Source organism: Cynocephalus volans, chromosome 6 (genome assembly GCF_027409185.1).
Source record: "Cynocephalus volans isolate mCynVol1 chromosome 6, mCynVol1.pri, whole genome shotgun sequence".
Lineage (NCBI taxonomy): Eukaryota > Metazoa > Chordata > Mammalia > Dermoptera > Cynocephalidae > Cynocephalus > Cynocephalus volans.
Window position 1 is genome coordinate 26481969 of NC_084465.1, and position 26909 is coordinate 26508877.

Sequence of the window (26909 nt, forward strand, 5' to 3'; positions counted from 1 at the left end):
TTGTTCTTTGAGAAAGCTCTATACTGTTTTCCATAATGGATGTACTTAAACACCTTATTAAATAAAGCACATTTTAATTTGGAAAAAACAACAAACCAACACACCCAATGTTATACAATTGTTAAAAGTGAGTTTTGGCCAGTCTGTCTTGAAAAACTGTGGTAGTCCCACCAAAACACTGCAATTACATTTGGAAGAACCAAGGTCACTAACTTATACTGCTTCAATTCTTTTAAGGAAATGTTCTTCTCAGACAATGGTTTATGTTAAGAAGGGACACTAAGACTAGCCTAAAAATGACTCCTTGTATTTAAATATTGTTGAGGTGGCCGGAGGGGGTGGCGGTGGTATGGAGTGGAAAGCCATTTTTAGGATTCAGCATTTGTTACTGATGCTAACTTTGTCTTTGCCCTTATGGGACTTTTTGTCAAGAGCAATAACACTTGTTAGGGTATGAAAGAGGCAAAATGTCATCACTCCCACCACCCCATTTTACAATATACCTGAATTCTGAAACCCCAACAAGGGCCAAAATATGGTTGGTTGGTTTTAAAAAAATTTTTTGCCAATTGGCCAGTATGGGTGATCCAAACTCTTGACCTTGGTGTTATCAACCAACTAAGCTAACTGGCCATCCCCAAAGTATGGTTTTTAACACCTGCTTCACCCTTCACAGACACACGTATATAACAAGGAAAGAGCCAGAGCAGAAAGACAGGTTTATGGGCCCAATTAAGCTTACAGGAGGCTGTCCCCAAAGCAGATTTTCAAATTGTGCCTTTATTTGCATCCCTGGAGGTTTTTATATCCAGAGGCAACACATCTTAACAATCCCATAGATGAGAGTGTGCAGGGGATATAGGACAATGGTGAAAGTGGAGGTGGGAAATGTTTTAGATACATAGCTCCAGCTGCTGTATGGAAAATAGATTAGGGGCATGAGTGGAAGCCAGAGGCCAGGACCAAAATCCAGGCTGGGGCGGTGGAGGGGCCGACTTGCTGTTGGACTAGATGTGGTGGGGAGAGAAAGGGAAGAATTTGGAAGGAGGCCTGAACTACTACTTGACTAACTGGGTGGTGAGAATTGCTCCTACTGAGATGGGGAAGGAGGCGGAGGCAGAGTTTGGGGAGGGAAGGACATGGTAAGTTTAAGAGGATCACTCAGCAAGTGAAAATGTCAAGTAGGAAATTATGTAAATGAGTCGGGTGTTCACGGGCAAGGCCTTGTGGATATATCCCATCTGGGAGTCATTAGCACACAGATAACACTGAAAGCCCGTGGAATTGAATGAGAGAGATGGATAGAGATTCTCCTTCCCTACTTACTTGCTTTAAAAAACTTGCTTTATCTCATATCAATTATTTCTGTTCATTAGATCTATTCCAAACTCTTCATTTTGTTTATTGATGCTTCTATTTTTTGCTGGACACCATATTTTTAAAAAATACCATTGCTTTATAACACACTCTGATAGTGTAGGGCTAGACCACCATTTTTTTGTCACAATATCTGAAATTACTGTCTTTATATTTCCAAATAAATTGTAGAAGCATTTTGTCAAGACCCAAATAACTTTTAAGATTTTCATAAGGATTGCAGATTCTGTCAGTTTGTTTAAGGGCAGTACATATCTTCACAATGTTTAGTTTTTTCATTCAGAAACAAGGAATATTATTTTTTAAAAATATTTTTGAATAGGTAATACATAAACACAGTACAAAATTTCAAAAGGTTGGAAAAATTATACAGCGAAAAGTAAATCTCTCTGCTCCTTCATACTCAGGTTCCTTTCCTACAGGCAACCAGTATTTACAGCTTCATAGGTATTGCCTTAGTCCATTTTGTATTGCTATAAAAGAATACCGCAGACTGGGGTGGGGGGCAATTTATAAAGAAAATAAATTTATTAGGCTCACAATTCTGGAGGCTGGGAAGTCCAAGAGCACGGTGCTAGCCTCTGGTGAGTCATCCCATAGTGGAAGGGGAAAAGGGCAAGGAGCACATGGGAGAGGAAGTAGGCCAAACTCATAACCCACTCCTGCCACATTAGCTCACTCCCACAGTAATGGCATTAATCCATTCATGAGGGCAGAGCCCTCATGACCTAATCACCTCTTAAAGGTCCCACCTCTCAACACTGTGTCGCATTTGGGGATTAAGTTTCCAACACATGAACTTTAGAGAACACATTCAAACCACAGTAGGTAACTTCCCAGAGATGGGTCCTGTGTATATATAGTAACAGATTCATCATGTGCAAATGAAAGCAAATCATACATACTGCATTGCATCCTGCTTTGTTTTAAATTGTAATAATTTTATATTAGCATGTTTTGAGCTGCTTCATTCTTTTTAATAGCTGTGTAATATTCCATTGTTTTAAGATATATTCAACCAACTCTTTATTGTATTAATCTACTATATAGATTATTTAACCAATACTTTGTTGATGAACAATCTTTTGCTATTAAAAATAATATGAAAGGAATGTATCCATGTATACATGTCATTTCACATCTTTCAATATATGTGTAGGATAAATTCCTAGAAGAGGAGTTACTAAGTCATAGAATATATGCATTTTATCTTTTTCATTTTCTTTCTTTCTTTCTTTTTTTTTTTTTGCTAGCTGGCCTTACAGGGATCCAAACCCTTGACTTTGGTGTTACAACACCATGCTCTAACCAACCAAGCTAACTGGCCAGCACCCACATGTGCATTTTAAACTTTGATATATATTGCCAGATAATTCTCCATAGAGGTTATACAAATTTATGCCACCACCAGCCACGTAAGTGTGTGTCCTTATATCTTTATGAACAGGTATCAAATTGTTTGATCTTTGCCAGTCTAATAAGTGAAAATTATCTCGTGTACTTTTAAATTTATTTTTCTCTTGCTGTGAATAAGGTTGAACATTAAGAGATATTTGTATTTTCTTTTCTGGAAACTATTTCTTTATCTATTTTCTTTTTTATTTGTAGGAGCTCTTAATATGTAAAGGAAGATAATCCTTTACTATAATGAGCTTTAAGTGTTTTTCCTAGTTATTTGAATTTTGACTTTATGTTTTGTTTTTTTTTTTTCCCCTGCTGAAGGGACAGCATTCTAAGAACCTTGAATTGTTCAACAAGAGGGGGAAGGTACTGATGAACTCTGGATTTGATGTTATGTATATATGTTGTGATTTCTAGGGGAACCACTATGCCTATAGAGAGAATAACTTCCAAATTAGTAAAGGGAAAAAGTGGAATAAGAAAAAAATCAATCCAAAAGAAGACAAAAAAAAAAAAAAAAAAAGGAAAGAAAACAAACATAGAGCTGGTGGGACTAATAGAAAGCACAGGACAGGGAAGTCACCAGTGTCTCCTCTTCCCATCTTGTGGCCCCTTGCCCCTGGGCCATCATTCATCTATGCGTCCCACTATGGGCCTGGCACTGTGCTAAGCACAGTGAGTGAAACCCAACCCCTTCTCCAAAGATATAAAATGGCCAGTAAGCACATGAAAGAAAACATACTCAACATCATTAGTCATTAGAGAAATGTGAGTCAAAACCACAACGAGATACCTCTTCACATCTGCTGGGATGCTACTATCAAAAAAGAAAAAGAAAAATAAGTGGAGAAATTGGAACTCTTGTGCTTTGCTGGTGGGAACGTAAAATGGTGCAGCCGCTGTGGAAACGTCTGGCAGTTTCTCAAAGTGTTAAACATAGAATTATCATACAACCCAGTAATTCCACTCCTAGATATATACCCAAGAGAATTGAAAACAGAGACACAAATAGATGCTTGTATACCAATGTTCATAGCAGCCTTACTCACAACAGCCAAAAGGTGGAGGCAGCCCAAATGTCCATCAACGGATGAATGGATAAAGAGAATGGGATATATACAATACAACGTGACATATATGCACGATATATACTTACACAATACATACATACATGGTTATTGTTTGGCCCTAAAAAGGGAATGGAATTCTGGCAAATGCTACAACATGGATGAATCTTGAAATCATGATGCTAAGTGAAAGAAGCCAGATGTGAAAGAGCGAATATTGTTTGATTCTCCCTATGTGAGATTCTTGCAACAGGCAAATTTATAGTGACAGGAAGTGGAATAGAGGTTACCAGGGAGTGGAGGAGGAAGGAATGGAGAGTTTAATGGGTAAAGAGTTTCTGTTTGGGATGATAAAAACTTCTGGAAATGGATAGTGGTGATGGTTGCCCAGCATTATAAATGCGCTTAATATCAATGAATTGTACATTGCAAGTGGCTAAAATGATAAATTTTATGCTTTACACAACTATTTTATGCATATTTTAACAAAAATACAATAAAAATGTAAAAAAAAAAAAAGGCTAGAACATCTGATAAACCCATAATGAAAGAACAAGTTGGAAAATAAAATAAAATAAAATAAAACAAAAAGCACATACGCTGGTGGGCAAGACAGAGCCGGGACTGGATGTGTCTAAGCGCCTGTGGAAAGGGCTGGGGCTGAGGCGAGCCTGGGGCAGCCCTAGTGTTGCGGGAAGCCTCCGCGGAGGAGGGAGGCAGGGGGCCGGGGCAGAAGGGCAGGTGGAGATCCCAGCCTGAGGAAGAGGCCATGGGAGGGGCAAGCACAGTAGGCAGTGTTTCCAGCTCCTGCAGGTTGGGGCTGGAGAGGCAGACAGGCACAGGGAGGCTGGTGGGGGCTGCAGAGCCAGGGTCCAACTAGGGACTTGATTCTGAGACAGGGAACCATGAATGGGCCTGAAGCAGGAAACCAGATGGCCAGACTGGCTCCTACACGATCCTGTGCAGAGTGAATGGGGGTTATTCTGCAGGCAGGGAGCTGGGGAGCTGTCACACATCTGAGAGAGGGTGTTGTCTTCTTGGACTCAGGTAGAGGCCAGGCAGATGGAGCGGTGCAGATGGCTCAGAGGGTTACAGGTGGAATTGGACAGGCCTGGTGATGCGGGAAGGGGCAGATGGCTCTGATGGCATCACAGCTGTGGGGAGTACAGAGGTGGGGGAGCAGGTTCAGACCTGGGGAGGGGAGGAGCTGCCCTGGAGACAGGAGGTTTACTTGCTGCCTAGGGGGAGGGCTGCGAGGGCTGAGGGTGAGGGGCCAGCAGCCAACCTCCCTCAGAGCCGAGATGCCCAGCCCTGCTGAATTATTCAGCTGCTCCCTCTCAGCTGTGGCTGCCTTGGCAGGGAGGCTGGGACTGGAGACTCGGGCTGCTCTTGCTGGCTGCCGACAGGGGGCTGAGCCCCCAGGGAGAGAGGCAACCCTCGCTTGCTGCGGGCCTCTGAGCTGGGCTGAGATGCGGGCCTCTGAGCTGGGCTGAGATGGGGCACCTCTCCGACTCCTGCCCGCTTCCAGAAGGCTCTGCTTGGCTGGGCCTGAGGAGGTGAGGAGGAAGCTCGAGGGCAGTTGTGTCCTCACCCTGGTCCAGGGTCTCGGGCCCCACTGTCCATCTGCTTGTCACTCCAAAACCCAGTGCTGCCACTGGGGCCCCAGGGCTCAGGGCAGTGATGCTGGGCAGCCCCAGGGACTGGGCAAGGTGGGCACCGGGGCAAGGCGGGCGGGCCAGTGCAAGAGGCCTCTGGTCCTGATCCCTGGGGACCTGGTGTTGGGCAGTCAATCAGAACTCTAGGCCCTTGTGAAAACCTCAGCCAGAGAAGACCACTACGGTCATCCTGCCCCTGAGGCCCCATCTCTGCCCATGGCCAACGCCCACCATGGGCCTGGGTACAGACACCAGCCTCCACAGAGGCAGGCAGCTTGGTTCAGAGCAATCTTGGGGCTCACTCAGGACCACAGGCGGGTGAGCAGGAAGTGGGCTGAGCGTCCTCCTTCCTGAGGGCCATGGCTTCTCTGAGGTCACACAGGGGGTCACCCACAGCCTGGACTGGTCCCCTCCCCAGGAGAAGCTGGTCTTCCCCTCTAGAAGCCCCCCTTTCACAGTGCCCTCGGGCTGCCCCAGACTCCCACTCGCTCCACCTGGGATGTGCCCCGGCCCCCGAGGTTTCCCCTCCCACACAGGCCGTCCATCCCTCTCCAATGGCCTAATTCCTGGACGCGTTTTTCCCTCCAGTGTGACAGGTGTTCATGTAACAACGCCTTGTCTCTCTTGGGGAGAACTTCAGGGCTGCTAGGAAAAACATTCTGAGGCAGCCAGGACCTTCCACCCCAGGGCACAGGCCCAGGGCAGAGCCTGGGTCCCTCAGGAACATCCCAGGGCTGCTATGGGAGTGAAAGGACCACCAGGCGGGTGCAGGGGGAGAGGCAGGGCCCAAACCCCTGAATAGGAAGGGACGTGAGTGTCCCACGGCCCCCTCCCTCCCTGCCCCAGGGCCTGAGGAGGATGGGGGGGTGAGCCCGCCCCTGAGCTGCGTTCCCCACCCTGTTCTCCCCATGTGTCCCCCTCCCCCAGGCCTGCTTGTTCCAGGACGCCCTTGCAACTGGGCCACTGCTGCTCTTGCACACATGATCTAGCCTGCAGTGGTCTGACTGTGTCCCCCCATCGCCCACCGCTGTGACCCCCCTTAGAGCAGGGACCAGGCCCCAGGGCCTCAGAACGGACCTGATCACTCCCCGTGAGGAAACCAAGACCCAGCCTGGGAAGGCCTCCGTGGTCATCTCCTAACACTTCCGATTGCGGAAACCTCTGTAAGAAGTGACAGCGTGAACAGCTGTTGCTCAGGATATTACAGGAGACATAACTTGTTTGCATTTCTCTCCATTTTGATGCAGAGACTGAGAAGGAGGAAGAGGGGAGGTGTCCAATGGCCCTGCCAATGTAAGGTGGAGTCTGGGGGGTAGGGGGCACCCAGGCTCAGGTTACTGCCCCACTCTGGAAACAGGGCGCAGGGCCAGCAGGATCGGTGGCCATTACTAATGCATGTGCTGGCTGTGGCCGAGCGGCCATCTCGGCCTCCCCAGCTGGGCACCAGGAGGGACCTGGAGGCCTCAGGGCCTGGGGTTGGCTCAAGGCCCACGTTCACCCCAGCCCCAGTGCCAGCAACGGCAAGACTGACCTGGAGGGACAACCAGCCCCCATGGCCTGAGTGTTCGGACTAGCAAAAAGGAAAGGTCAAGTAGAATCCTGGTTCAGCACTCTTGTGTGACACCATCCCCTGCCCCCCAGCACTCCCAGGACACATCTGTGCCCAGCTGCATCTCCTGACACTGATACCACCTCAGATTTGAATTTCATTTTTGCAAGGGAAATGACCTGTGTCCCTGCCAGAGCCTCCACCCTGGATAGTCTCCTTGCTCTTCCCAGGGTGCCCAGCACCCAAGGGCCACTCTGCTCTATGGAACCCCCAGTTGAGCAGCTTGCTTCTCTCTAGAGTCAGGATCAAGACGCTCTTTGGGCACAGGGCTTTCCTAGGCTGGGCCTCAGTTTCCTAACTGGGATCCCTGATGCCTTCGGTTTTTTTGATATGTCTGTCTGTCTGTTTCTACTCCAACTTGCTGCAGAAAGGGTTTCAAGCACTGAAGTTTTACGCATAATAACCCACTCTGTGCTGTGAGCTACAGAGGGCAGGATTACTGCCCTGTCTTACCTGTGTAGTCACAGGTGCACAGAGAGCGAAGGCGACTTGCTCAAGGCCGAGCAGAACTCACCAAGGTCACATGCCAATTTCATCTCTAGCACACGGTTCTTTCCACTGGACTCATATACCTCCCCATGAATAATTTGCACCCGCTGGCAGGGCAGTCATCGACCACATCCCTCTCTCTCCTTTCTGGAACATCAACACCAGCCTCTCTGCTCTCCCTCTGACTGCTCTGCCACCCACTCGTGTGAGCTGGAGGACTTGTGTGTGCAAAATTCTTAGCCAATTCCTTCCCCTCCTAGAAGGAAGGCAGCCAAATAATGTTTCTGTCCTTCTCAGGTGGGGAGCTTGTCCCCCTCTAGCTGCCTTGTGTCATTGTGATTAGAGTCTCATTCTTAAAATAATTCATTCCAGTCTGGCCCAAATGCAAATATGAGACAATCACACACACACACATTCACATTGCAAGAGCACCTACAATAAAATTGTGATAACAAGTGTAGAAGGAAATGTACCTTTTCACCCTATATGCAAAAAAAAAGAAAAAAAAAAGTGTTATGTAAATAAGTAGCATAATTGAGAAAAAAGGCTTATTTCACATCCTACGAGAATCACATCCACTGAGTCAAGGTTGCCTTCCGGAGCTATAGCAGGGACACCCAAGGACGGAAACTTGTCTCTTCTGGTTCCCTAGCTTCTTATAGAACAGATCTCAGGCCATTTGGGATGCAGCCAGAGCACTGTGCCCTCCCTCTACATGTGCTAAAGGGACTCATAATTCCTAAAGCAGAAGCTCCAACTGGATCCTTTGGCGCCTTCTAATATGGAGAGCCCCTGTTGGGCGGCATGACCTCAAATGCCCTCAGGGCTGTTGGCCTCCTGGAAGCACAGTCTGTGGCTGAATGTCTGGCTCAAGCATCAACTCTTGGTGCGGCGGCTGTGGATAGGGTGGGTATTCCTCTCTGTGCCTGGCTTATTTCACTAAACATAATTTTCTCCAAGTTCATCCATGTTGCTGCAAATGGCAGAATGTCATTCTTTTTTTATAGCTGGGTAATATTCCATTGTGTAGATAAACCACATTTTCCTTATCCAGTCGTCTGTCAATGGACATTTAGGCTGGTTCCAACTCTTGGCTATTATAAATAGAGCTGCAGTGAACATGGGAGTGCAGGTATCCCTTCAATATGATGATTTCCATTCCTTTGGGTATATACCCAGCAGGAGGATTGCTGGATCATATGGCAGAACTATCTGTAGTTGTTTAAGAAAATTCCATACTGTTTTCCATAATGGCTGTGCTAATTTACAGTCCCATGGTGTAGGAGGGTTCCCCTTACTCCACATCCTCGCCAGCAATTGTTATTCTCAGTCTTTTTGATAATAGAGCTTAACTGGGGTAAGATGATATCTCAATGTGGTTTTGATTTGCATTTCTCTGGCGCTCAGTGATGTTGAACATTTTTTCATGTATCCGTTGGACATTTGTATGTCTTCCTTTGGGAAATGTCTATTCAGCTCCTTTGCCTATTTTTTAATCGGGTTACTTATATGCAACCATTTTTTTAAAAAAGGGGAGAATGATGGATCTCTCTACTTCTAAGCAGTGACCTCCCAGAGGTTGCTTAAGTAAAACCCATCGATCAATCAATAGGTAGAGTCTTTTTCTTCCTCTTCTTTCTCTTCCTTTCCTTTTCTGAACAGTTCACTCTGAAAGCCTTGAAAGGGGCTGAACAAAACAAGTGTCCCTGCTGTGGCACAGGTGGAGCCTGAGCCAGGTGAGGAGGCATCGGGGCAGGAGGGACATGACCTGGGGTGTTGGAGCTGGAGCAGGTAAGGAAGGCATCGCACCACAAGGTGTCAGAGTCCAAATGGGATGAGAAGGGCATCCGCCTAGGAGGCTCACCCCTCACGGAGTGAGTCAGAGGCCAGAGAGAGTGAGAGGGTACCCACATGGAAGGGTGGACTAAAATGGGGGGCTGGAGCCCAACAGAGGTGAAGAAAGCTTCTGTCCCATTGCAGGGGAGGGGAGCCTGGGTGGGAAGTGAGGGAGGAGTGGGAGCAATATGAGACTGGTCACATACAGGGATTGATCAAGTAAGTAGATATTTTAAGACTAATAGGTGCCAGGTTTCTCATTATTGGAGAGGACGGTACAAATATGGAAGGTGGAAAACTAGAATCATCTCTGTGGAGCTGGAAACCTCGTGTGTTTTTTTTGTCATGTGCAAATGAATACAGATCTTGTGCTCGCTTCAGCAGCACATATACAAATGAATACAGATCTAGATAAATATATACTTACAGATGTAGATGCAGAAATAAATATAATTGTAAACATACTCCCTAGTTTTATCTACTAAGAGGGCCTGGGAGCAGTGACCACAATGATAGCAAAAGTTACTTTGCACCAATACAACAGCAATGAGCACTCCTAGCACTCAGTTTGGTTCCTTTTCCACTAAGAGGAACCAGGGCTCTTTGGAGCAATGGTTGATTCCAAACCCAGGGCAAGAAGTGTACAAATAAGCCTAGGACATCTTGTGACAGAAAATAGGGAAGTGCTCAGAGATATATAGAGACATATCAAAAGGACACAGGAAGCCACTTGGATGGGCTCTCAGCCAAATTTAAGATAAGTTAACATCAGGGCTGGCCCGTGGCTCAGGGAGAGCATGGTGCTGACAACACCAAGTCAAGGGTTAAGATCCCCTTACCGGTCATCTTTTAAAATGAAAAAAAGGAAAGTTAGCATCAAAATAAATAATGATAGTAAAAAATGATAATCCATTGAATAAAATCAGAATCCATCAATCTATACTGATGTAAATAAACATATTGAAAGTTTGATAAAGAGCAAGACATTTACATAGTCTCAAAGCATTTCCCCACAAAATACGGGTTATTAACAAAGACAACAAGAGTAATGTCACACTGGAGAAGCCCGGCAGACACCATCTTATTCAAGGGATCAACGTGGACGTCATCAGTCAAGGGACAGATGAAATTGTGCACCTCCTGGTGAGACACGGTGAGAAGAACGCATGTCACTTCCACGATGCTTATGCATGACCTGGGGCATCGAATCCTGAGGAATCATCAGACAAACCCAACCTGGGGGCCATTCTACAGAACGACTGGCCTGTAAGTTTCAAAACTGTCCAAGACGTGAAAAGGGACAACTGAGGAATTGCTTCAGGGTGGAGGGGAGTAAAGAGACTTGACAGCTAAAGATAACGCATGATTATAGACAGGATCTTTTTGCTATAAAAGACACTATTGGGGCAACTGATACAACTCAGCGGGATCTGAGGATTTGATGGGTGTCAACTTAATTTCCTGACTTTCATGTTTGTATTGTGGTTATGCAGAAGAATGCTCTTTTAAACTTTTATTTGTATATTTATTTATTGTTTTGGTTTTTTGGCAGCTGGCCAGCATGGAGATGTGGGCCTTGGTGTCATCGGCACCATGCTCTCACCAAGTGAGCTAACCAGCCAGCCCTCTTTTTACTTTTAGAAAATATTAAAGAATTCAGAGGTGATGGGCATTATGTTGGCAACGGACTATCAAATGGAAAAAAAAAAGTTTTTTTTTACTGTACTTATAACTTTTCTGTGTTTGTAATTATTTCACATTTTTGAAAAAATTTAAATCAAGGTAAAGTATGTATCGTATACTATCATTTACCTGAGAAAGAGGACTGTAAAAACATTTGTGTATTTCCTTCTATTTTTAAAAACATGGAAGAAAAATCCCATACAAAAATTTTAAATGGTTACCTGCAGGGGGACTTACAGGGTGGAGGGAACAGGGATGGACTGGACTTATTTGACATACCTTGTTTTGTAGATTTGGCTATGGAACTGTGTAAATATTTTTAAAAATTATAAAACAAAATTAAATGGGGCTGGTTGGTTAGCTTAATTGGTTAGAGCATGGTGCTGTAACACCAGGGTCAAGGGTTCAGATCCTTCTACTGGCCAGCCACCAAAAAAGAAAAATAAATAAGTGCAAACTATTTGTAATAATAAAAAACATGAAACAACCAAAATGTCTCTCAGCAGTGGACTGGCTAAATAGCTTGCTACATTCACAGAATGAATGCTGTGCATCTATAAAAAGGAACGTGGACATTCTTTAGGTACGCTGACAAAAACCACTGACAACATCAAATGCTGGTGAGGACATGGAGCAACAGGAACTCGCAGTCATTGCCGGTGGGAATGCAAAGTGGTGCAGCTACTTGGAAGACAGTTTGGCAGTTTCTTACAAAACTAGGCATATTCTTACCATACTATCCAGCAATGGTACTTCTTGGTATCTATCAAAAGGAGTTGAATTTTATGTCCACACGAAAACCTGCACATGGATATTTATAGCAGCTTTATTCATAATTGCCAAAACTGTGAAGCAACCAAGACATCCTTCAGTAGTTGAGTGGATAAAAAACTTAGGGTACATCCAGACAATGCAATACTATTCAGTGCTAAAGAGAAATGAGCTATCAAACCATGAAAGGCAATTAAGAACCCGAAGTGAGTTTTACTAAGTGAAAGAAGCCAACCTGAAAAGGCTACATAATTCCAACTATATGACATTCTAGAAAAGGCAAAACAATGGAGCAGTAAAAGGATCAGCAGTTGCCAGGGGATAGGAGGGGGAGAGGGACGAATAAAGCAGAACAGAGGCTTTTCAGGGCAGTGAAACTACTCTGTATGGTTGTTCTGGTGATACGTGTCATTTGTTCAAACCCATAGAATGTACACCACCAAGAGTGAACCCCAATGTAAGCTATGGACTTCGGGGGACAATGATGTGCCGATGTGGCTTCATCAATTGTAACAGATGTGCCACTCTGTGGGGGTGGCGATGATGGGGGTTTATGCCCGTGTGGGGGCAGGGCGACTCTGTACCTTCCACTCAATTTTGCTGTGAACCTACAACTGCTCTAAAAAATCGGTCTTTAACAAAAAAATAAAAGAAAGAGGACATTCCTTAGGTACTTCTATGAAATGATACTGTACCAAGCAATGTATACAGTAAGCTCCATTTATCTAATGGCAAATTCAATATGTATTCATATTTGCTGGCAATTCAAAAACTCTGGAAGGATACACAAGAGTCTAATAAAAGTAGTTGGGACAGGGGACATGGGACAGATAGAGAAGAGGTGGAAAGACGACTTCTCACTGCATACCTTTTAAGTTATCTCGGGTTTTGAACTATGTGAATGTCTTACCTCTTCAAAAATCAAAATTTAAATAAATAAAACTTAATTTTAAAATAATTTAAAAGTGAAATATAAAAAGAAATTTCTAAAAATCAGAAGTGAAATAAAACAAAAGAGCCTATGTATCCAGTTAAAGACATATCCACAAAGACAGAAACTATATCAAGTGACTATATACCACATAGTAATTTGACCATGCATTCCAGTGAAACTTACTCTACAGACAAAAGACTGAAAAAAACCTTAGGTTGTATATAGCAATCGTGCTGTTGGTAGTAAGGCTGGTGGTGTGTTTTTGGTTTGGTTTGATTTTTGTTTTTTAATTTATAAAGAAATGAAATTTACTTTTACAATTTTGGAGGCTGGGAAGTCCACAGTACAGGGGGCACATCTGGTGAGGGCTCAGTGCAGGGTCCTATGGCGACAAGGGCATCACGCGGTGAGAGTGGCATGATCTGGTGATGGTATTCTGAGCCTTTTGTGTGTCGTGGAACGAATCAAGTGAGCAATTATGTTGGTGACATTAAGAACTGAGATTCTTGGCATGGTTGGAAGGAAACGCAGATATAAGATCAATAAGATTAAGTAAAAGCCCTCTGGTCTTAAATTTGAAATGAAATTTTTTTGCAAAAAAATTTTTTTTTTTTTTTGGCTGCTGGCAGGTATGGGGACCCAAACCCTTGACCTTGGTGTTATCAGCACAAAAATAATTTTTAAAATTTGTTTTAAAAATCATTTCTATATTGTTCTTTAAAACAAATTTTCTTAGCTCTGCTGACTGAAAAGGACTAGAAATAACTCCCAACCCCGTAGCAATGAGCCCCCTGACATCCAGATTATGGTCTCTGAATATTCTCTCCCACTAAAGCAAACTGGTATCCTTGGAGAAATCGTTGATTGCAAGTCTGGAGCAGGAAATGTCCAAAATGAACCTGGAACTTATCATACTATAAAGCAAAGAAGCTTAAGAAACAATAGGGTCATGTCAAAAGGATGCAGGAGCCAACCTGAATAAGCTTTAGCTGCCTAAAGGTGAGACCATTTGAACGTCTATTGACAATAACAGCAATAGACTGAAACTCATCAAACTCATCGGTGCTATCCCATCTTCCCCCCAGAAGACCTCTCAGTGATCATCTTTGGAAGGCATTGGCGAGCCACCTCATTCTGAAATCTGGCAAATAAAGAGAGAGAAACAAGCATGCACCTGCATTTCCTGTATGAACTGTACCAAGGAGCAGTCAAGACTGAATAGTGGGCAAGGGGAGGGTCCTCTTTATAAAAGTAGTGCTGCTAATAGGTGGGGAAGGAGTGATAGAATTAAAGTAATACCATTTGAAACCCTTCAGGAAGCAATAAATCTAAGGAAGCAGATTTCAAAGTGCAGTCTTTGACCCAGGGGGTCATGAGGTCCTAGGATTTTATTCATATATTTTAACCAAAATAACATATCACAATAGATTGAATACAGAAGCAGATATAAGGATCCAGACATTATAGATATTTGCAAAAATGTAAGACAATGTCCCTATTCCTATTAAATACTATTTTTTTTTTGTTTTTAAAACTGGTTATTTTCATAACATATTAGTTTTATTAACACGTAATGGGTTTTACTATTATTATTTTTAAATGAATTAATAGTTTTAAAACTTCTGTTTTAATCTCTAACAAGGTAAATACTAATAGAGGTAAACCATATAAACAAAAACTCCTTGAGACTCTCAATAATTTTAAAAGTAGGAGGGTCCTAAGAGAAGAAATTTTGAGAACTGCTGATCTAGTAAATATCAATGACTGATAGCATCTGATGAAAGTCTTCAACACCACCTGTAAAATATCTTGCCTAAATAAACAAAACCTGAATACAGTAAAAAAAAATACAAAGAAAAAAATCTAGATCTAAACACCAATTTATAGAAAAACACAAGAACAGAGTAATATGTATATATCTGAACACATGACCTCGGTATTACAAGGCTGCGCTGTAACCAACTGAGCTAACCGGCCAGCCCACAGAGAAATATATTAATGTTACTGAGAAACTCTACAGGATAAATAATCAGGTTTCTTCAACTGAACATTGGAAAGCAACAATAACAACAGAAGGATGTGGAGGGGAATCTGTTCTGGTATAGATTAAAAGAGACTTAAGGGGCATATCAGCCATGTATGGACTGCATGTGGGACCTAGTTCAAACAAACAGAGGAGGGGTTATGACCGGAATGTTTATGTCCCCCTCCTTCCATTCATAGGTCGAAGCCCTAACCCACAATTTGATGGTATTAGGACGGGGGTCTTTGGAGGTGATTAGGTTTAGATGAGGCCATGAGGGTGAGGCCCCATGATGGGATTAGTGCCCTTAAAGGAAGAGAAAGACCAGAGCATGTGTGCGCTCTCTCTCTCTCTCTCTGCCATGTCATGGTGCAGCAAGAAAGCAATTTGCAAACCAGGAGGTGGGACCTCACCAGGAACCAAATCTTCCGGCACCTTGAGTTTGGACTTTCCAGCCTACAGAACTGTGAGAAACAAGTGTCTGTTGTTGAAGCCCCTCAGTCTATGGTATTTTGTTATAGCAGCCTGCTGTGGTTTGAATGTGTCCCCCAAATTTCAGGTTTTGGAAACTTAATCCCCAAATTCATATGTTGATTAGAGGTGGAGCCTATGGGAGGTAATTAGGATAAGAGAAGGTCATCAGTGTGGGGTCTCCATTATGGGACTGGTGGCTTTATAAGAAGAGGAAGAGGAACCTGAGCTGGCATGCTCTTGTGTTCTCACCATGTGATGCTGTAGTGGATTGAATATCCCCCCCCAAACTCACTGAAGCTTGAATTGTGTCCCCCAAGTTTTATGTATTAGAAACTTGGCCCCCACTGAGACTCAATAGGGTGGAAAATCCTATTATGGTAATAGAAAGGTGGGGCCTTGAAGAGGTAATTAGATTGTAGGACCACACTGTAGTGAATGGATTAAAAATGGTGGTCATGCGTGCCACCACCAGAAACACCCTGGGCTCCCAAGGTGGGGCAGTGCAGGGCTGAGAGCCTTAGCTAAGCCCCACTGACATCTGCAACCAGCCCAGCGATGACCCCGAGCTGCCACTAGAAACACCCTGAGCTCCTGAGCTGGGGTGGTGGGGGGCCAAGGGCTTCAGCCACATCCCCCTGACATCTGCATCCAGCCCAGCAATGACTGAACCACCGCTGGAAGCCCCCTGGTCTCCCCTGCCAGAATGAGGTGGGTGCCACAGGCCTCATCCATACCTCCCCTCCTTCCTCCTCCCCCTACCCCTCTCCCCCTCCCCCTCTCCCTCCTCCCCCTTTCCCTCTCCCCCTCCCCCCCAACTGCTCCACAACAACATCCTAGAATTTAATAAATAATAATAAATTTTTAAAAACTGGTGGTCATGGGCATGGTTCTGAGGGCTTTAAACGGACAGTGCATGAGGAACTGTCTCTGTCTGCTCTCTTTGCTCCCACCATCTTGCAATGTGAGACCCCTGGGTCACTGTTGCCACCGCCAGATGGACTTCGGACTTCCCAGCCTCAGAAACTGTAAGCAATAAATTTTGTTTTCTTTATAAATCACCCAGTGTCAAGTATTTTATTTAGAAGCAACAGAAACAGACTAATAGAGATGCCCTTTGCTGTGTTATGATGTAAGCAACAACATCTCTCCAGATGCTGGCGCCACGCTCCTGGATTTCCAGCCTCCAGAACCGTGAGCTAAATCAAGTTCTTTTCTTTATAAATTACCCTGTCTGTGGTATTCTGTTACAGCAACAGAAAGCAGACTAAGACATAGCCTGCACTAAGACAGGGGCCTAACTTAGACTGGGGAAGTCAGAAAAAGCTTGCTAGCACAGATAATGCTTGCACTGAGTTTCAAAAGACAAGTAGGAATTATCCAGAAAGAAGGGGAGCAGGTGTTCAGAAGGGGTACAAAGCATGGAGGTGCAAACCCCCCTAGTTCAGGGAGCTGCAGCTGTCCCATGGGCTGAAGCGCAGGAAGCGTGTTAGGGAGTGGCAAGGGATGGGAGGGTGGGGGGTGGCAGGGAGCAAGGCCAGAGCCAGGGAGAAATGTGACCGGCTGTGTGGAAAGTGGGCAAGAGGGGCTGGAGTGGGCCCTGCCACGCCTGTTGTGCTCCATACGGCCAAGGCCCCACGTGCAGGGGAAAATGACAGCCAGGTCTTCAACTGGCCAGTCACTGGTCACAGTGACTGTGCCTACATGATGCCTGGCCATCGTTATAGAACCTTCCAGTGGCACGGCGAGGAGCACTGGTTGCATGGTAACAACTCTGCTGAGAACCTCAACCTACAAGACGGGTGACGTGGCATGTTTGTGGCAATTTTTGGAACAATATAAAGTAATTATTCAGGAGTTTCAAGGTGTCATATTAAAGGGATAGAGGCTTGAGAAGCCCCCACTTGGGGTTTCCTGTAGAACCTCACTTGGGACAGACTGACCACTGTTGCCACCAACTGGAACTTATCCCCCAAGAGCCAATAGGGAGCCTGGAGAAGCCACTTCTTGCCACCGGATATTGTCTGTAATCCTTTGCTGAAAATGGAAATCCTTCACGTGGGAGGCAGTAACTTGCATGAGATATGTGTCTGCAGGCTCGTTTTCACCCATCTCCAGGGACACCAGGAGACTGCCCACACCTCAGACACCAATCTCACGTCCCAGGTTGTCACCTGTACTTCTGACTGACCAGCTAAAAATCAGGGTTCCCACGATCTCCCCCTCAGAGTTGATAATTTGTTAGGACAGCACACAGAATCCAGGGAAACACTTTACCTACATTACAGGTTTATTACACAGGATATCACAAAGGATGCAGATGAGGAGACGCAGGACAGGTAGGTGGGAAGGGGCGGGGAGCTCCCGTGCCCTCTGGGCAGCTACTCTCCCAGCACCTCCAGGTGCTCGGCACGTGGAGCTCATCGGACTTTATTGTTCAAGTGTTTTAATACAGCTTAAAAGAGCTTAGTCTCCAGCTAAATGTATTTGGACAAAGACCAAATATATTTTGTATTATACCACATTGTCCACGAGGCCACTGGGAATAGAGATCTGAAATTTGGGATGGACATGTGTCCAGAGAGACAGACTTGGCTGTCACCAGCCTATAGCAGTAGTGGAAGTCGGGGTGTGGGTGACATCCCAAAATGCCAGCTGCATTACTTTCCTGAGGCTGCTATAACAAATGACCACAACAGGGTGACTTAAAACACCAGAAATTTATTGTCTCACAGTTCTGGAGGCCAGAAGTCTGAAGTCACGGTGTTGGCAGGGCCACGCTCCATCCTAAGATAATCTGTTCTGTGTTTCTCCCAGCTTGTGGCAGCTGCTAGCAACCCTTGGAGTTCCTTGGTTTGTAGACACATCACACCAGTGTCCGTATCCGTCATCGTGTTGCCTCCTCTGTCTCTTATAAGGACACTTGTTATCGGAGTTACGGCCCACCCGGATAAGCCAGGATGATCTCCTCATCTCAAAATCCTTAACCTGATTACATCTGCAAAGACCTTTTTTCCAAATAAGGTCACATTCACAGGTTCTGGGGATTAGGATGTGGATGCATATTTTGGAGGTCACCAACCTTGAAGAGAAGAAACCAGCAAGGACCCTAAGAATGGTTGTTGATGCCACATGACTGCAGGGGGACCCACTCGGGGAGCAGACATTATTGTTTTGTTTTGATGCTACTTCTCCTTTGGTTTATTCCTTCTTTGCTAAAGACTGTTTTGAAAGTTCTAATCAGTCTTTGCTGTGCCATGAAGCACCCTGGTTCTTGGGACAGAGTAACAAAGGGGCTCAGCTCGCCTCTGGGGCAATCAAAGAGGGAGTCTCAGGGGAGAGAGGAAATCAGGGACCTTCTCCACGGAAGCCTCCTCTAGAGCTGAGCCTTGGAGAATCAAGCTTCTGTCCAATCAAGGAAGATAGTGGCCTTTGCACAAAGACTTGGAGCCTGGGAAGCCTCTGGAAGCTGGTGATGCTGATACAGAAATAAGGAAGGCAGAGATAAAGGCAGGGGTGGGATAGGGTGGGGAGGACAGAGGGACAGAGTCAAGACCCCGTCAGATCTGTGTACCCAGGGAGAAGCCCCTTCTATACAGTGAGCTCCTCGAAGGCTGGGAGCAGCCCCCACTGCCACCCTACACCCCTCGGCACCCATCCACGCAGGGCAACGGGCAACTGTGTGCTTGTGGAATGAATAAGCTGGTCCCTTGTCTTGCTGAGGGAGGAGCAGGAGCCCAGGGCCAGCTTGGGTCAAGGTGTGCTCTTAGCTGGAGGCTGGAGGTGGAGAAGGGATGGGGAGGCTCGTGGGAGTGATGCTAGAGAAACTAGACAGAGCCGGGGCAGACCACCTTCCCTTATAAAGGACGATAATAGTGCCCACATTGCAGGCAATTGTTTGGGGAGTAAAACAGGCGAGTGCTGTAAAGCATTTAGCACACACAGAGTGAGTGGTCACTGATGCAGAAACTGTTATAAGCACTTCTCTGGAAGATGGAAGTAGATTGATGTGACCAGTAGGGAAAGTCTGGGACCTCTGCAGGGACAGGCACCTGTGGCCTGTGGTGCCAGGAGCAAGGGGGTTGGCACTGGGAAGCGTCAGGCAATGATCCATCTCTCTGAGGTCAGGAAAGTGGGAGTCCAGGTGCTGAAAGTGGAGACGCCTCTCGATAGAGGAATATCTTGGTGCATCTCACTACACAGGCCATGGCAGGTCGTGCAGATTAGTGCATGCCCAGGCATGAGGCGCCTTCGTCTGGTTTTCATTCCCCAGGCCTGAGAGTGCTTTTTCAAAGATCTGTTGGGAAGAGATCCCACCCTCTTCCTCATGCTCACGATGCCTGTCATCAGGAAGTCCTGCTTAGTATCTCTCCTGATGCCCTCATGCTGGAGCCCTGGCAGATGGCCCTGTGTTGGGCTGGGAGACATAGACAGAGGGTCTTTTGCAAAAAAAACACGCTGCCCAGATCCCTGGCGACAACTACACGCCCTCATCTTTGGAGGACAGGTGGGTGAGGAGGGACCCAGCTGCCACCTGGAGAAGACAGGGCCGGTCAGTCTTGAAGCTCCATTCCCAGTCTCTGTCAGCTTCAAAGCAATTTCCGTTATTGCCAGTGCCATTGGCTGGAAGTCTGTGTTGGGGCAGGTGGGCACAGTTAATTCCTGCATACGCCTTCATGTTCTCTTGGTGGTAAACAGAGATAACCTGAACTCTAAACAGTCAGTTCCAGGCTGCCACATGATCCTTACCACCTGCAACTCTGCTCCCTCAGTAGATGATGGGCTTGCTTGAAAGACCTCAGAGCCCTTCCTGGACTCTTGTGAGATGCAGGACAGTGGGGGATTCTGGGATTCCAGCATGAGGGGCCACACTCTCCCGACCCGGGCAGGCCACCCACCAGGAGCATGCCGCCTGCCATTCTGCCAGCCCCCTCACTCCCTCCAGCATCCCACTGCCCACAAACACCAAGTTCTGTATTACTGCAATTGCTGGGATCATCTCATGACTCCTGGGGCCTCCAGGCCCAACTGGCAAAAGGGACCTAGGTACTAGGATGCCCCAGCCAGCTGGCTCCCCCACATCCACTGGGCAGGGACCCTCCATCTTCCTGCTGGAGCCAGGGCTGGAGGGGGTGGGCAGCTCTCTCGGCTGCCTGGGCTCCTGAAGCTGCTGGGGGGGTGGTCCCCCAACCCTCTCCCAGCCCTCTCCCCTCCCAGGGCTCTGGAGGCAGGGCACTGTCCTAACTCAACCAGCCCTTCCTGGCTGACAGTGCACAGTCCCTCCTGGGGCACCCCTGCAGCAGCCCAGAGATTCCCAGGCTGACCACATGGGCGTCCCAGAGCAGGACCCACTGGCGCCAGGAGGAAGACTGCTAGTGACTCGGCTTTTGAACACCTGCTACAAATGTGAATAGCTCACATGCTTGGGCTCATTTTACTCTCCCAACAACGGCCCTGGAAGACAGGCGCCATTATCTCCACTTACCTCGGGTAAGGAAGCGGAGACTCCGAGACAGACCGTGTGAGAAAGTTCGCTCACCTTCTGCCCGTTGCCTCACTTGACCCCCACACGGCCCCTGAGCTAGGCACTCTCATCTGACCCATGCCTAGGTCAGGAAATGGGTGCCTGGCAGGAGGTCAGCCAGCAGGACATGGGCAGTCCAGGTCCCCAGTCCGCCCTTGCCCTGGTCACCACAGTGCCATGCTGCCAGGCCCTCAGATTCACAGCCAGTCACTGAAGGAGCCGGATCGGAACCCAGGGACGCCTGGACATGGGACCTCTCACTCTGCTCTCGGCCCTGACCCAACAGTCAGCCCACCTTGAACTCTGCAAGCCTTCCTTCCATGAAGCCCTGCGTGCCCCCGCCAGCATCCTCTGGGACCCCCCGTGCCAGCTCCCTGGGCTCTCCAGCCATCTCCTCTCCTCCTGCTCTCTCTGCCCCGGTCTATCCACCCTCCACTTTCTCTAGCTGGACACTTTCTTTACGTCAATGCCCCCATTGCCTACAGAATTACACAGAAAGTTCCCAACTTCCAGGACCCGCCACTGCCTTATTTCATAAGCCTCCTGCCCAGACAAGCAAGGTTCCTGCCTTCTCTAAACCAGGCCACCCCTTCTCTGCCACCTCAAGCCCTGGGCCCAGATGCCAGGGAGGAGGGTCTCCCCTACCCTCTGGAAAGCACTTCTGGCTGGGGGTCAGGGAAGCTTCCAGTAGGAAGCAGCTTTTAAGGCAGGTCCTAAAGGATGGGCAGGCTAGGGGTGGGGCAGAAGAGTCAGCCTGGGTCCCACTGAGGTAGGAAGGCTGGGTCCAGGGGTCTCTGGTGGGAGAGGGAGTCAGCCAGAGCAGCCCCCCAGAACGCAAGAGGGGGCACTGCCATCCCTAAAACCCTCAGGAGAGACCTGGAAGTCCAGAATGGCGGGTGTGGAGTGGGGTGCATGGAAGGGGTGCAATACTGTCAACCTTCCCACAGGTGGGAAGATGTCGAAATAACTGAAGGGTGACAGCCAGCCTATCACTGCCTGTCACTCACCTGCTGTTACCTTGGCCAAGTCATTCCTGTCCCTCAGTCTCAGTGTCCTCATCCGTAAAGTGGAGGAGTGGGGGGCAAAGTACACAAGTAGTCATTTAAGAAATTTTTTAAAAAATTTTTATTGAATCAAAATTGATTATACATATTTTGGGGGTTCAACATTGAGATATGTTGATCAAATCAATATTACTAGCATACATATTGTTACAAATGATAATTATTCTTTATGCCCCTTGTCCGATCTCTCCCCATCCCCCTCTCCCTCCCCCTAGAAATTTTTTTTTAGCATCAGAAACTGGAAGTTTTCCTTAAAGGAGACTTTCTCAGAAGTCTTAAGAACAACAGATCAAAGTGGAGGTGCGCAAATTGACGGGGAGGTGGGGGTCCCAGAGGCCGATCAGCCTCCCCTCGCCTTCTTGTGTCTGCCCAGATGTGGCCCCAGGTCCCCAGGCATCAATACTGAATTGTCCGTGTTTCTGTGGTCCCTGGGCTGCCGTGGCCGGCAGGAGGGGAGACAGCCCCGGAGACCTGAGGACCAGCAAGCAGGACTGGCGTCGACCTCTCCTTCCCACACCGAACCTTCCAGGCTCCTGCAGCTGCAGCACCTACCGCACACACGAGCAGCTTGCTGCAGTTTACGACAGTGAGTGTGTGTCTTCCATTTGCACACCTTTTGACCTAGAGATACCACCCATCAGAATGTGTATAAAGAAACTCGCTTTTTTATAATCAGGAAATTAGCAAAGGCCCCACCTGTCCTTAAGCTGGGCTTGATAAATGAAGAAACAACCATAGGATGAAGTACTCAGCAGCTATTCTTTGTCATGGAATATAATTTTCCCAAATGGGAAAAGGTTACTCAGTGTATGCAAAATGGTCTCATTTTTCATTAAGACACACGCGTAGGGAAAAGAAGACCAGAAGCGCCTGCCGCCGGTGGTTTTCTGGGCCTTATATTGTCTGCTGCGGTTTCGCTGCAGCCTGGGCATGACTTCTGTGATGAGAGCAGGGGGCTCCTAAGTTTAATTTTAGCAGGCAATTAGAGAAAAAGGAAAAATAAAAATCCAAAGCCCCCAGACAAATTCTGCAGGGCGGCAAGCCCAGGGCACACAGGCCGAGTGGCCCGCCGCCCCCAGGCCGCCCGCCCCTCCCCTCCCTTTTTTCCAGGGCTTCTCTCAGGCAGGTAACGCGATCCTCCCCATGAGGAGGGTCTCAGTCCCTGGCTCCTCTCCCTTGAGGCCACTGCATTTCCTGGGCTCAGGCCCAGAAATGGAGAGGCCTCCAGCAGCCCTCCCCTTGACTCAGAGCAAAATCGTCTCTGCTCCCACACATGGTGCTACCAGTGGCTGGGGTGGGTCTGCAGGACCCTCTGAGCTGGGGTGGGGGGCCCTCTCTGCCGAGCACTTCCCCCCTTGGGTTAATTATCGTGTAATAAGATCCTGCAGATGGCTCTTGGCCCACAGAGACAAGGAGAAGAAACGAGTATCAAGGGTCTCCCATTTCTGCACACTGTGCTAAAAGCTTTACATAGATTATTAAATTTAAGACTAACATTCCCATGAGGTAGGTATATTCTTAGCCCCATCTTGAGGATGAGGAAACTGAGGCTCATAGAGGTGAGGTAACTTGTTTAAGGCAACACTAGCCAGGAAGCCAGCAAGCTCCAGTCTCCTGGGCCTTTTCCAAAGGTGCCAGGTCTTAGCCCCTTTCCTGGGTCATGAGGGAAATGGGAGGTCTCTTCTCTGCTTGGCTGGGGCCCCTGGGTGGGACAGGTCTGGTGAGGCCGTTTCTGCCCAGCCCCAGTCAGCTCTGCCACAGGTGGTGGGGCCTTGGAGCCCAGCCATGCACAGGCTGTCCCTGCTGCCTTCTCCTCCCCTCAGACAGAAGGGACAGCATTTACACCTTTAGGGCACATGCCCAACTGCCCTCTGGATGGGCCCCCACCTGTTCCCAGGTCAAGCAGGGAGTCCTGAGAGACGAGGGTGAGGGGGCTGTGGCTCGGAGCCCTGGGGTTTTCCTTACATCAAGGGGAGCAAGGCCTAATCCCCCCACTCCCCTCACCCTCAGGGGTTTTTCCTTCACGGCTGGGCAGACTGGCCCCTTGGGGTGGGTCTGGGTCCTCGGCACCAGGTATTCTTAGCCACACACCAGTCTCATCTCATAGGGCAGCAGGGTATGTGGGGGGGAGGCTGAGGAGGGACTGTCCAAGACAGACAGGGGAGGACAGCTGGGCAAGAGTTGAGCAGACAGAGACAGAAACGAGAGAGAGAAACAGAGCCAGCAAGAGCTGGAACAAAGAGATCCTCAGAGAGACTCAACGAGAGCACAAGCTCGGAAGGGTGCCCACCGGGCACCAGCAGCTGGTGTCGGACACTTCAGCCAGCTCCGGGGCTGGGAGGTGCGGAGGTGGGAAGCAGGTAGAGTTGCCAGATTTAGTGAGTAAAATTACAAGACTCCCAGTTAGATTTGAATTTTAGACAAATAAACACTTTTTAATTTTTTAAAAATTTTAAGATTTTTATTTTTTTTAAAGATGACCAGTAAGGGGATCTTAACCCTTGACTTGGTGTTGTCAGCACAACCTTCTCCTAAGTGAGCCAACTGGCCATCCATACATGGGATCCGAACGCGTGGCCTTGGTGTTATCAGCACCACACTCTCCCAAGTGAGCCACGGGCCAACCCTAAACATTTTTTTAAAAAGCATAAGTATGTCCTGTGCAATATTTGGGCCATACTTATACTAAAAAATTATCTATTGTTTATCTAAAATTCCAATCTGACTGGTGTCCTGTGTTTCACCTGGCACATTAGACCCAGGGCCTGTGTTCCTCAGCCGTAGAGGTGCACCCAGAGGGCACTTAATTGTTCCCTCGGGCCACTGACACCCATCTCCACACAGGCAGGACAGGCCTGTTACATGCTCAAATCTTGTCTCCACGCACAGTGGACGCCAGGCCTTCCTGACCCATGACAGGACTGCTCTCTCAAGTGCCAGCTCAGATACAGAAGCCCCTCTACCTGACCTGGACTCCCAGAAATGTGCCAAGGAGCTTGGGTGGGATTAGGGACTGACCCTGTGGGTGCCTCAGGGGCTGGGTGCAGCAGCTGGTCGGGGACCAGTGCCCAGAGGAGGCACAGCTTCTGCTAAAGATGTCCAGGGGCCGAAGCATGGGGGGTGCAGCCAGGGAAATGCCTCTATTCCACCCCAGGCAGCTCTTCGGACAGTGAACAGCCTGGCCAGAAGGGAGTTCTGCCTCTCTGCTTTAGTAGGTGAGTATCCTGAGGCCCAGAGAGGCAGTTCCAGGTCTGGAGTACAGGCACTTTGGCCCTCAGGGCGGTTCTGTCTGCTGTGGTGTGCAGTGCTACCACGCTACCATGGCCTGTGGCTGGGACATGCTGTGGGGGCCTAGCATTTTCTACTGAGCGAAGTTGTCTCCCCTCCTTTGTCTCATGTGAGGTGCACAACAACTCAAGACAACAGATGGAATGGCCAGCATTGTCCCTGGTTTTATAGATGCAGAAACTGAGGCACATAAAAGCATCTAGCCCAAAGCTGTACAGAGAGATGGTGGCAGAGCTCCAGCCAGAACAGAAACCCAGCTTGGCTGGAGGCAGAATGAGAAACCCAGGGCAACTTGTTGCTCATTCTTTAGCCAGTCTGGGCTGGGACCCAGAGAAGGTACCAGGTTCTGCAGGAACCGGAGCTCATGGGCAAAGGCAGACGATGAAGTCGATTTTGGTCATGGTAGATCACAGATCCCTGCAAACCCAGGAAAGAACAGACGTGCCTGCAGCAGCACCCCCCACATGAGCTGGCAAGCTGAGCCCCTGCCCTGCACTCTGCAAAGGTGTGGGCTGGCCCTGGAGCCCAGAGCTCCAAATTCCCCACTGCCTGCCTGGTGCTAATGGATTACTTCTGATCCTCCCCTCACCTCAGTTTCCCCACCTGCGAAGTGGGTGGAACTATGCTATCATCTCAGCTTCTAGAAGCCCAGATGTGCCCTGTTTGATTACAAAGTGGATTAAAAGTCTTGGTGTACCTGATACAAGTAATTCTATCCTGTACACAGATAGTTTCTTTGAAAGGCAGCCTCAGGTGGCCTTTCACCAGCCTCCCTGCCCCTCCCCTACAGCCCCTGCAGAATGGGCTGTGAAGGAAAGAGAGAGAAAGATAGTAGCTCATCCTGGCACCCCTGAAGGGTCGCTGTTGCTGTTCATTCTTGCTGTGGGCTCCCAGGAAGACCCAGATGAGCACCAGCCCCTGTACGTGCCCTGTATGTGCCCTGCTCCTCCCAGGCTGGTCTCTGCTGAAAAGGGCTATAATACCCAGACAATAGGGCTGCAGACCAGAGGGGCAGGGTTCCTGCAGAATACACAGAGACGCTCAGGTGCCAAACCAGTTGGCCACAGGGTCCCAACTCAAATTCTACTCACATGAGGCACCTTTGGTAGAGCCTGTGTCTCTCCCTTTTGTTTAAAGATGACCAGTAAGGGGATCTTAACCCTTGACTTGGTGTTGTCAGCACCACGCTCTCTCAAGTGAGCCAACCGGCCATCCCTATATAGGGATCCGAACCCATGGCCTTGGTGTTATCAGCACCACACTCTCCTGAGTGAGCCACGGGCCAGCCCAGAGCCCCTGTCTCTTAATGCAAGAGAATCTCATGTAACACAAGTTCAGATCTGGCCTCTGGCCAGGACTTGGTCTCCTCAGGTCCCCTGGACATTCAAACGGAGGGAAAGTGTAAGCTGACCCAGGGGAAGCAGCCACAGCACTGTGAAGGCCACCGTAAGTCTGTCCCTCACCATGCGTATTGTAAGGAGTTGCTGGGACCGCTGAGGTCAGCACGTAGACAGTGCTTAGCCAACAGCGCTACATTAACCAGTGGTTCGGTGTGGTTTTGTGCCCACCTTCTGTGCAGGTTTTGCTGTTCTTTTTCTGTGAGCAGCTCTTGTGCAGATGGTCTTTCATTGTCTGCCTGAAGCCCTTCTGGAAGCATGCCTCAAATAAACAAACAAGTACATCAATGAAATGTGTCCCGATGGTTTTCAGGAAGCTG

General features: G+C 47.9%; 1 protein-coding gene across 1 annotated transcript in view; it reads right to left on the minus strand.

Annotated features, from left to right (window-relative positions):
• LOC134380882 (collagen alpha-1(I) chain-like) overlaps nucleotides 1-26909 on the minus strand; it is a 44853-nt gene that overhangs the window by 9077 nt on the left and 8867 nt on the right. Inside the window, exons 8-10 of the mRNA XM_063101017.1 lie at nucleotides 6824-7031; nucleotides 5437-5545; nucleotides 4445-4665 (exon numbers count right to left, since the gene is read on the minus strand). Coding sequence (XP_062957087.1) covers nucleotides 4445-4665; nucleotides 5437-5545; nucleotides 6824-7031 — 538 coding nt within the window. The remainder of the gene's footprint in view (nucleotides 1-4444; nucleotides 4666-5436; nucleotides 5546-6823; nucleotides 7032-26909) is intronic.